At 38.8% G+C, this 12,180-nt stretch overlaps 1 protein-coding gene across 27 annotated transcripts in view; it reads right to left on the reverse strand.

Moving 5' to 3' along the window:
• Positions 1–12,180, reverse strand: part of mical3a (microtubule associated monooxygenase, calponin and LIM domain containing 3a) — a 77,486-nt gene that overhangs the window by 43,631 nt on the left and 21,675 nt on the right. For all 27 annotated transcript variants that reach the window (XM_085411648.1, XM_085411647.1, XM_085411652.1 and 24 more), the window contains one exon: positions 328–735. In XM_085411648.1, the coding sequence (XP_085267774.1) occupies positions 328–606 (279 nt within the window). In that variant the 5' untranslated portion in view covers positions 607–735. The remainder of the gene's footprint in view (positions 1–327; positions 736–12,180) is intronic.

Below are 12,180 nucleotides of genomic sequence, written 5' to 3' on the forward strand. Positions count from 1 at the left end.
AATCCACCTATTCAAGCTTCAGTGTGTAAAACCCCACACTAGCATCTAACACTCAACTTAATAAAACGGTCTAGCCTATAGCTGTTTAATAGGCTTTACCATTATAAGATACATCTATCTTCTACTATAATTATGAGCAACTCCCTAACTACAAAGCCCAAAGTGAAGACATCTTCAGCCTAGTGGAAGAAAAATAAAGATATCAACATACTGAGGATCATATTGTTCAGTCTGTTAGATGTGAATGGGAACAGGAGCCCAAGCTAACCACAAAATCCAGCTTTAAAACAAAACAACAACAACGATTTTCAAATTATGCTGCCTTACCTTTGTGTTGGCACAGGCACGGCCCTTCTTGTACTCCTTGTGGCTGGCCCTCTTGTCTAGCTTGGCCCAGAGGGCCTTGGCCTTCCAGTAGTTGAGTTTGGACTTGAGTTTGTGATAGAAGATCCTGTGATCACTGGGCTTTACTTCCAGGTGGTCACATAGCTCCTGGAAGGCCTTGAGAATGCCCTTACATGTGGTCGCCTGGACAAAGTTGTCAAACAGGACATGGGACTGATTCACCCCATCTCCTCCAGCCGCACCGGCACCTCCATCTCCCATGGTCCAGACTAACTCCCGGGCTGTGAGGTCCCCTCACCCCCAGAAAGGGGCTTCTGGGTCCAGCCTCAGCTCTGGAAAAACCCTCTCTCTGCTAGAGAGCTTTAACTCCCAGCCTCAGGAATCTTCATTCTGTAAAAGAGAAAGAGCGACAAATTAAAAAGTATTAAAAAAAAACAATAAAAAAAAACATACATATTGTTACAAATGTAACAAAACTGGAAAAGAAAACATGAAAGATTATAGTTTTCTCACATGTGTGAAATGGAGAATTTTACAATGATGATTTGTTGTACAATATTTTACATCAAACACTTAATGTCAGGCCTCCAAAGCACTACATTCACAAATCCTACAGATGTGAATCTGCGATGAACAATTTCTGATCTGGCACAGTAAAAACAAACAACATTAATTAAAAACCACATCAGTTTATGTCATTCATGACCTGCAACTTCTTGAGTGTCACGTATGTCAATTCATCAAATGCCTCCATCCTGACCATTGTTTTAGAAGGAATATCTGATACGTACATAAGTTATGATTTTGGAGACCCAGGAGAGTAGCTCAAGTTAACATATTCATTATTTTATGTTAAGTCTCTAAAGTGTTTGGATGTCTCATCTAACAGCAGAGGAAGCTGTGGAAACAATTTTGGAGGGAGGAGACTGATATTTTATTTTATGCATACCGTCCATCTAATATTCTTTAAAAACAGTCCAAATCAGGCAAAAAACATTCCCATGATATTCCTCAGGTATAACACCAGGTACAAAATACAAAATTACCTTTTTTAAACTTTCTTAAGTTTCTGTGATCATTTTCTCAACAACAAGTATTTTCATCTGCCTTTTTGACCAAAGACGACACATTCATCCCATTTTTTTATTTTTTTTTAAATTTTGCACAAATCTTCCACCTGGAATTTTATTTTGATGAATTTGATGACCGAATGCTTCTTAACAATCTATTTAACAACACAACTATATTTTATATATGACGACTTCTGGCTACTGTCATTCCTCTGCAGCATCATGACCTTAAACAACCCTTTGTATTTCTAAGCATGGAGCTGGACACAGGAAAGGTACCGACACAAAGCCAGACAGGAAACACACAGGGAGAAAGTGTATAGATGCGTCCTCGTGGCACAGACTCACTTCCAGACACAGGAAATGGTGGGTTCACTGCTAAATACACTGTGAAATAACACAACAACCCTTCTCAGTCAAGAAAATCATCTAGCTCTAATAAGGGTCTCTGAATAGCTACATGGATATACTGTGCACAGCTTTATTAAGCTATTTTTAACCGTTTTAACCTCCAGGGGTTAGAGATCATTCATGTTCACTGATGTCTGTAGCTTTGCTGTGATGAATGGGGAAGGCCCCGTCCATAACAAAGTGGATTTGGCAGTAACGTCTTCATCAGCTCTGACCAACATGGCTGAAAGTATACAAGGTAGATTAGAAGGATGGAAGACTATTATAAAAAGCTCAAATAAAAAAAATCAAGCACATTGACTTAAAAACCACCACACAGTTGATTCGGTTTGTTGGTGGTTCATTTGTTTTTAACCAAGCAGAAGCAGTGTTTTGCATTTGCTCCGAGCAGCGATGCAGAAACTTTTCTTGCCTCTTTAAAGTGAAAATAAGAAAGATTGAAGCGAATAATTACACTTCTGACGTGCTAGGAATAACTCTTGCTTACTTTCTTACAATGAGGACAGCTGACAGGACATAACATCTCATGTTTATAAGGTACATAAGCTCCAGGCAGGCTGTATGCTAAAGAAAGCATAAAGAATGGATGCGAGGGTGAACAAACTGGTGTGGCTGTGTGCACTCGGAACATAATCTGGCCAACAGCTGCTCTGGTGGTTCTTGCACTGCAACATTGTTTAGGCTGGAATACCTTTCAAAGTAATTATTCTGAGGTTAAACTCTGCTGTTTTGAGGATATTACTAACTTACTTACAAAAACATTATTTACAACGACCCGTTTAGATTTAAAAGCTCGAGCTTTGTTCTCCACTGTCCAGGATGCTGAGCTAGTTCGTGGAAACCAATGTAGCCCCAGTCCCAGTGGCAACACGTGATGAAAGGAAGGCAGGTACAGAGGTCAGCTGGCCTCCTTTTCACACACTGCCAACTCCTCACTGCAGTGAAAACAGCAGGCCTTAGTTTTGGCTCTGCCTCAGTCAGTCAGGAACACGACTATAAGGGAGCAGTGCTGACGCAAACAGAAAGAGCCCTTCACCAGAACAGCCAGCCACACCATTTCTTCTTTGCCTTAACTTGTAGTGTACTTTATTCAAAACACACACACACACATCAAAGTGTAAAGGTTTGTGGTTGGAGATGTGCGCACATCTGTGCTCAGTCAGTCCCCAGAGCATACATTTAGTAACAAGAATGAAAATACTGGCACACATTAGTTCCTCTGTATGGAAGTAAAAACTCAAATATAAGATTTCATTGTTGAATCAAATCACACAGACTTATTGATATTGCCCTGATATATTGTTATTGGCAAATATGCATTTTTTCTGTTTTATTTTTTGTTCATAAAACATTTGGCATAATTTAGAAATTGCGTAATTATATGGTAAGCACAGTAAGTAGCTAAATACTACTGTAGAGTTAAAGAGGCACAAAAAATACAAGAAAACAACAAAAGGAGCACAAATATGCAGCAGACACTTTTCTACATCTTTAACACTTTTTTGGTATAATGTGACAGACGTCCTCTCCACAGCAGCAGCTAAGTCGGACACCAGTGGTCTACTATACCAACTGTTCTGCGTATTTTTGACAGTGCCTCGCTACGTCAGTACACAGTTACATTTAGATATGAGCTTGGACTTTACCATCTCACTTCCATGTTGTACCCTTCAGACATACCATACACAAATTCTGTTGATCAGGAGCAGTTAAAATAAAGCTGCCTAAAAATTAGGGTGAAGGGAGCTAAAACAAATCTTTTCCCCTTTCAACATAACTCAACATACTGTTTACATATAGAAGATTAGGTGATATATCAATACTGGATTTTTTGGCTTCCTAAGAAGAATCTAGTACCCATCCAGAATCAGCCGGGTTGTAGTACTAAGCCCAAATATCAGGGGTAAACATTAATTATTAAGCCAAATTAGCTGCATTCAGAGCCTGACTATTGAGGAAGTTGTGAGAATGTTTAAGATCGGTACTCTATCAGGAGACCGCTGATTGTATCAGCGAATTAATCAGATCAGTAAAACAAAAACTCTGAACGCTGTGTCCTAAATTCTTGACCAGTCTTTTCTTTTGCTGTCAAACAATGACGGAGGAAACAAGACGTAGCGAGCAAAGAACAAAAGCAGTAGAAGAAATGAGCTGAGATTAAACTTTTTGAAATTATACTTCCAAAAAAGATGATCTTGGAAGGATGATGATGATAAACTGTATGGAGACACACAAATATGTGCATATTGTGTTGCTGTGTGTGCGCGCGTGTGTGTCTAAAACAGCACAGCTCAAACAGACATTCCTGTGACATGCTATACCATGACCCTGCTTAATGACAACAAAGCTGACCTATAGTTTGAATAACAGTACCCTCCTACAGAGAGAGCCATGTGCACACTCCACAGCAGCACTGTGTGTTTCCCAGTGGTCAGGAAGAAACCACACAGATGGGATGTATGGGATACAGTAATTAAGAAAAGTAAGGATATGGAATGGGCCTCATTTTATGCTTTTCCAAACTAAATATTTGAAGTGTGCAGCAAAAATAAAGGAAACTCATGAAATATGAGCTCTTTCTGCAATTATCCTGACATCTGGATGAGCTGCAGGATTTCACACGTTCACAGAATTCCCACAAGACTGACACACATGCAGCCCTGGCTGCATTACATCATCCACTAATCTAAAAATAGACACAGAGATTAGGCCAGTAGTCCTGTTTGTGGATGTTTGACAGCATGATTTCTTTATAAACACTGTCACTATAATGGCTCCAAAAACAAACAAACATTTCAAACCATCATTTTTCTTTGTTTTGGTTCATTTTGCTCTTCCTTTGGTTTCACTGTAGAAACAATCTGGGATTTTTCTGTTTCTTGTTTCATTTACATTCCACAGACTTGGAAAACCACAGACTTAAGAGCTTGATCCTTGATTATTTCCTTTATGAATATGTGCGAACAGATTACTAAGGAGAATCAGATGAGCTATGGCTGTTTGCTAAATGCAAACACAGTCAGGCGAATGAACCCAGAGGTTTTGAGACAGAATTTCTTACCAGTTATATCAGCATAAAATAACTGGGAAGAATGGAATTAGACCAACTTTACCAGTTCTAGAAAGTGTAATAAGAGCTGGATTTTACGGATTTATGCCTTTGCTCATTTCATCCAGTTTGCCTTGGGATGCATTCCATTTTAGCTTTGTTCCTGAAAGTTAATGATTACCTTAACATCCCATGACAGTTCTTGAAAATAGCTAGACCATAATAATAATAATAATTAGTCTGCAAGGCAACAACAGGTGTGGTCTGTTCACGGGCTGCCTGCGACTTGTAAATAGATCACACTGACGACAAAAGTGGAACGATTAACTCCGATGTCTAGGCAAGGCAAGGCAAGGCAAGTTTATTTGTATAGCACAATTCAACAACAAGGTGATTCAAAGTGCTTTACAGAGACATTAGAAACAAGAACAAATAAAAAGCATGATTTAAAATTGATTAAAACAAGCAAATAAACTAACTAACTAATTAACAAACAAACAAACAAACAAACAAACAAACAAACAACAGTATATAAAATCAAAACAGATAAAATCAGAACAGTAGATAAAATCAGTAGTTAAATGTAAGTTTTGAAATTTAAGCTTAAAGTGTGGATTTGGTGCTTTATTCAAATGCAGCTGAGAACAGGTGAGTCTTCAACCTGGATTTAAATAAACTGAGTGTTTCAGCTGATCTGAGGCTTTCTGGGAGTTTGTTCCAGATATAAGGAGCATAAAAGCTGAATGCAGCTTCTCCGTGTCTGGTTCTGACTCTGGGAACTGATAAAAGACCGGATCCAGATGACCTGAGGGATCTGGATGGTTCATACTGGGTCAGGAGGTCATTGATGTATTTTGGTCCTAAACCATTCAGAGCTTTATAGACCAGCATCAGAACTTTAAAGTCTATCCTCTGACGGACAGGCAGCCAGTGTAAAGACCTCAGAGCTGGACTGATGTGGTCCACTTTTTTGGTCTACAACAACAAGTCTACATCACTTGTTGGTCATTGTGTGCACGGTACCAAAACTGGAGACAAGAAAATAGTCACAGCCATCTGCATGAAACACAAAGGTGTGAACAATCCTTCCAAAAGAATCCTGTTTCCAAACTGACCCTAAAAGTGAATACGTTCTACGTTTTTACCCCTAGTGATAAATTTCATCCACATCCATCCATTACTTTCCAGTAATCCTGCCAGCGATCGGCCAATGCGGCAGAAATATAACAAAACAATTACAGCTGAAGTTAAGAGAGGCTGTAGTTAGAATAATGTAAACATGACATAAGACTGATACGAGGGTTGCAACGATAAAAATAGCTGTTTGTTTCTATGAGTAAGCAGGCAGATATGTGGGTAACCAGTGCTGACACTGGTCCTGAGATAACTCCCTGCCAGGTCTAAGCACAAGGGACTAACAATTTTCCTGGAAGAAATCCCAACAGTATGATGCCTACAACTACAGTTTCCTTATCAAAGTCATCTATGAACAGCTGTGTATGACAATAAAAGGACTTTCAAGATGCTTTCTTGTAGTAGATTTCTTGTTTTCATATGTAACAGACTGAATGTTTGGCGGGAATGCTTATCATCAGTGCTTGCAAATCCAAATTTCCTAGTTTTGGCCATGTGGCTGTCACCAACACAGAGGCATAGGGAAATGGGAATTTGGACCTTAACCTAAACTCCATACGGCGGTATGAAAAAACATCATGAGAGATGTTAGAAAAAGGAATGTAAATATACCAATGTACAGAACATGTTTGTCTAAAACTAGCTTAAACAGAATTACCTGAGATGACAGTAATAATGACCCATCACTCCACACACTGTGACTCCATATTGAGAGGATAATGCACAAATTTAAGTCAGAGTGTATTAATGGCTGTGTTACTCACTTCTGATATTAGTTATTGAGCAGACATGCTCATTGTGAGTCTATGCAAACTACTTTACTCAGTTAAAGGTTGTAGTCATGCACAGGTGCATCCAGCAGGAATTAGGAGAGTTGTGTCTGTTCACATAGCGAACAAAGACTCAGACCACACAGAGAACACAAATAGTTATTGGATCAAATTCAAATTGTCTCTGGCCGAAGTCGTCTCCAAACCGTTTGGCTTTTCGATCACATCCCTAACCCTCTGAAACTGAAGCCGAGCAGTTCGTTTGAGCTGATGCAGACACTGCCGATTTCGTTTCACGAGCACTGCTAACAACAAACAATTCATTATCCGAGCTTCAAACAGCACAAAAGATGGATGTAGCCACCGTAATGTCACTTGTCGGTTGGTGAAGTCCCATTTCGAAGATTTGATATGAGCGTTTTCACTACTGCCATCACGGCATTTTGAAAGCAGATGTGACGAGTGAGGGGCTCGGCTTGTTAGCCACTGAGTTCATCCTGGATCATCATCCTTTCAGACATTTAGAAGGGCCCAAATTTACAGAATGAACTTAATGTTTTATATTATGACCTAGGGCTGCTCGATTATGGCAAAAATGGTAATCACGATTATTTTCACTGAAATTGAGATCTCGATTATTTGACGATATTTATTTAACCCTTTAAGACCTACCATAGAACCAAGTCCACCAGAGCTTATATTATTTTTTTACATGTTGTAGTGCCATTTGTGGGAGCATTTCAAGTTGCTATACATCAATACAACTGTTATAGCCCATATTTTAATAATATGTATGCATTAAGTCCATAGTAACTACATTAATTGCAAAAAAGTGCAATAAGCTACAAAAAAAATTGAAAATCGTTTTTTTTTTTTTTTTTTACATATATTTCTACTTGGAGAAATTTAAGAGGTTTGTCCCTCAAAACTTTAAATACAAAAAAGTTGCAAAAAATAGTTTACAACAACAGGAAATTTATTTTGAGTGTCTTCATAGTTTTATTTTGGAGATACAGCAATTTTTATATACTGCAGGAAAAACAAAAAAACAATCCTATGATGCAAATTTGCAAAGAAAACAGCAGGTGCATCAAAATAAACTATTTCCAGCAGTGCAATTTGAGTTCTAAGCATCCCAGAAACTATTCAGAATAGTCAAACATGACTTATAAAAACACCAGTATAGGCTTTTAAGGCCTACAAGTAAAAAACTACATTTTCCGCGAATATGGCGTCACTTCTGGTTTTGGACGAACAGCTGATCGGCTCGGCAAAGCGTGTTTCTGGAATATTATGTTTTTGTTCCTGCAAGCGCTTTTTATGCAATTTTTTGCAAAGCTTTATGTGGAAGGAAACCGTGACTGAGGACAAGCTGATGGCATAAGATGTAAGTTTCATATGCAAAAAAAAATTATTGCGCTAGCTTACATGGTTCAGGTTCTACAGGGATTTAAAAATAGTTACACAAAACGGAGCGTGCTGCTCTGACTGGCTTTAAAGGGTTAACAATAACAATGTATTGAATAATGACTTTAAAAAATAATATAAAATAGTGTGCAAATACTGATAACAGTGCAAATGTTTGCAATATAAGAAATAAATGAAAAATGTAAACATCTAAGTTTAGTGAACTATGCAGTGTTGCTCTGTGGTGCAGCTACTACACCGTAGCAAAGTTTACACACTGTGTCTACTTGATCCACGTCTGACTCCGCGAACCCACAATGTTTCCACACCACTGAAGTTTTTTTGGGTTTTTTTACCTCTCTTTTCAACCAACGACAGTCACTCTCCTCTCCAAATAACTTCTGCTTAGCTTTCCGAGCTTCCCTTGGGTCCTCTTAATTGTTGTGACACGTGTTCGAAATGCAGAGAGGAGCGCTCGATTTGCTACACGGAGCAGCGCGAGAGTAAAGCTTGAGGGAGGTGCTAATAATCGGCTCAGTCATTTTTAATGATCGTGGAAAGCCCAGATCGTAATCGTGATTAAAATTCGATTAATTGAGCAGCCCTATTATGACCTCAAATTATGTTTTCCCAGTATACAACACTAATACCAGTAAGTGATACCCAATGGATTCCCTTAGGTTTTTTTTGTATCTGATGCCCTCATCTAATTTCCATTAACGTCAACAAGAGAAGCTCCAACTTCCTCCAACAAGCTGTGTAGTTTGCAGTATCGCTTACTAAGACTGAATAAATGACTATCCAGCTATTTGTTTATTGCTTATGTATTCAGTTGTGAATTTTTTAAAATATATTACATCTCAGCTTAGTTTCATCACAAGATATTACTGTTTGTTTGTTTCACTGTTGGACAGCAAACAGTCCTGGAGGCACACTTCTATCTGTACTGTCACAGCCAGATATCTGCAGCACCACGATGGAGTTCTTGGACTTTGTGAGAGAACAAATAAAAAGAAAAAAAAGAAAAAGAAATATTTTGTTGCTTCTCTCTGGGCAATTCTTTCAGTTGCAAACATTGCAGAAATAACATCAAAGACATGATTTGAAATTATTTGCATCGTGATTTTGTCAAATAAAATCTGACTCCACACATGTCGTCAGTAAAAACTTTAAATAAATAAATAAATAAATACATACATCTTGAGAGTCAGACTCATGGATGAAGAGGGAGAGCTTGATCGAGCGCAGGAGGCAAGTATCTATGGGGAAAGGTGGAGACTAATGTCTATATTCATAGATCCGTGAACGCTAAATGAGGCAAAGGGATAGAATTGCAGCTACGGCGTTTTATATCATGAAGAAAACATTTTCAAAACCTTAGAAATGCCCCTTTTTATTGGCTTCATTTACACCCAATTACTTTAAAACTCAAATAGAATAGCTAAGAAGCCACATCCAGCTCCACTTGATGTACTTGTAGAATTTAATCTGAGAGAATAAAGTGGTTCCTGGAAACAAGTACTCCAGGATTTATACTGGTCCCAGTCTGCTCAGTTGTGCTGCCAAGACAATCCTCAATTATGCCCAAATCCGGTTTTAAATGAATCTGAGCCTCATTGCGTTTCAGAATCTGTTGGACTATATCCAACCCTTTCCAACCATGAAAAGAAATCTTAAATAGCATGTTTTAAAAAGCACAATATAAAGAAATTTACCCCAGAATAGCTGACATGACTCAGGGGAGCAGTTTCCGATGACAATGGGTCTTTTGTACAACCTACATATTAGTAATTGCCTCAAGGGAGTCTGGGCACAGGCTCAGCCTGCTCTTGCTTGCTTATGGGTGTCAAACATGGTCAATTAGAGCGTCCTGGCAGCTCCGGCCAAAGCTGTTTGATTTAGGAATCCTCTCAAATTCAAGCTGAAATGCCACTTCCCCAACTTATGTGCTGTTCATAACAAGTCTTGACTAGTGTAGAATAGTATTTATGCTATGCAAACATAGATACAATGAACCATGGACGGTAGAAAAATGCAAAACCATTACTCAGCAAAGCTTTTACTGCATCAGCGTTATCAATAGCACTACTCATAAAAATCTGCATGGGTTTTCACATTTGGTTATCTGTATACATTTTACATCTGAGCACATACTGAAATAAAAGCACATATCAGGTTACTTGTATACTCCAAACCCTTCTTAACAGCAGACTAAGAAATGTAGTCTGAGGCAGACGCTGGTCTCCGTGTATTAGTTATGGTCGGAGTCGGGATATGCAGACGGCCAACAGGACTTCAGGACTTCAGTTTAAACGTCCACTGATCATCCAACATCCAACATCAGAGTTTTCTGATGTCAAAGCGAACATCTCACTGCATGTCCAGGAAGAACGATGGACAGAAGAAAAAACAGCTCGGCTGTCATGTGAAAACAAACCTTAGAGGTCGTATGATTTGGTTCCACACTGAATGCACACAGGCTAACCCAAACTGGGTTTTTGATTCTTGCCATAGGAAAACTAAACTATAACTCTGTTCCCAATCTTCTTACCTCTTAAACCACATTAATTACACCTCAAACATGAAGAATGCCACAGCCAATGTAAAAAACAGGGTGAAATAAGGAAACACAGAACGAGAAACTAACTGATATTCCCGGCACTGATAATTAGGGCTGTGCGATCTGACCCAAATCTCATATCCCGATATAAGACATCTATCACCCCGATAACGATATAAATCACAAAAATGTAACATTTTCTGTAAATTCTGTGAATCTCGGGCAGAAGTGTTTCCAGCTGGGCGTCGTGTAGCTGGAGTCGAGTGTTTTAGCCGATGCATGAAACGATACATTTTTAGACATAAGTTGTAAAGGCCGCTGTTTTCTTTGTGAGTATTTATTACACGGCGTGCTGCGGGGAAAAGCCTGTTCTAACGTTTGAGTCTAAGGTTTATTTTTTAGCACCGGACGGCTCTTTTTTACTTCTCATCCGTAAATCCTCTGTATACTATTTTACGTGATTCAGTTTATTTTGAAAAGTCTCAACAGGATCTTGAGCTTTATTGTGAAAGGTTTATGTGGAAAATAAACAAGCAGACACACGATGGTTTTACTGTCATTGTTGCTAACGACAACGCTTAAAAACAGGCGCTTGTCCGTCCGTAGTGTGGTTATATTAAATATAAGAGAAAGAGAAAACTTTAAGAAATTAATACAGCCACTACAGTGACCATCAAAACCATGAAAAAATATTACCGTAAACAGTTTATTTTGCGACACCACGAAACAAACGATAGCGTAAAATGAAACGATAGATGTTTTTACATCGTCATCCGATATATATCGTTATATCGAACAGCCATACTGATAATGTTATTTACCTGTGTGATTATGATACAAGAAATAGCTGCTATAATAAAAGAGATCCGTCCTCTGGCATGCGGTTCTGATATTATGATAGTACAACATTCAATACTCAGCATTCAATACTCAGCAATGGAAGAACTAGGAGATACTGTTTCCAGCAGGCAGGCACCAGTGCCGCGTTTCAATATTTTATTTTGTTTTTTTTTTGATGACAAACATCATCTAAAAAGAGCAAAGTACATTGATTGGAACGTGCAACAGTGAACTACAACCAGCACAGCCATAATCCCATCACATCCATGTTTGCTTTCTCTAATCTCTGCACGTGGGCGCAGCTGTGAGTAGTTCAGATGGTAAACAAATTGCAGGACTCTGTCGAGTCGATATAAGGGAAGCAGAATCTCTGACTAGCTAAACCTACAGTTGCCGAAATCTTTCATTTGGGTCGGTCATCCTCAACGTGTTAGTATCGCTGCGTGCAGTGTGGCAGCAACAGGGAGCATCAAAAACCAGGTATTAAGACCTATCTTTAGCAGAATGAGGTTTACCCAGTAAACAGCCTGTCTTTCACACAGTCGATAACTAATTATCCCATTTGCCCTCTTAGGTTACTGTATAACTCACTGC

Source organism: Rhamphochromis longiceps, linkage group LG7 (assembly GCF_057381845.1).
Source record: "Rhamphochromis longiceps isolate RC_006_pf linkage group LG7, R_longiceps_female_GT1.1, whole genome shotgun sequence".
NCBI classification, from domain to species: domain Eukaryota; kingdom Metazoa; phylum Chordata; class Actinopteri; order Cichliformes; family Cichlidae; genus Rhamphochromis; species Rhamphochromis longiceps.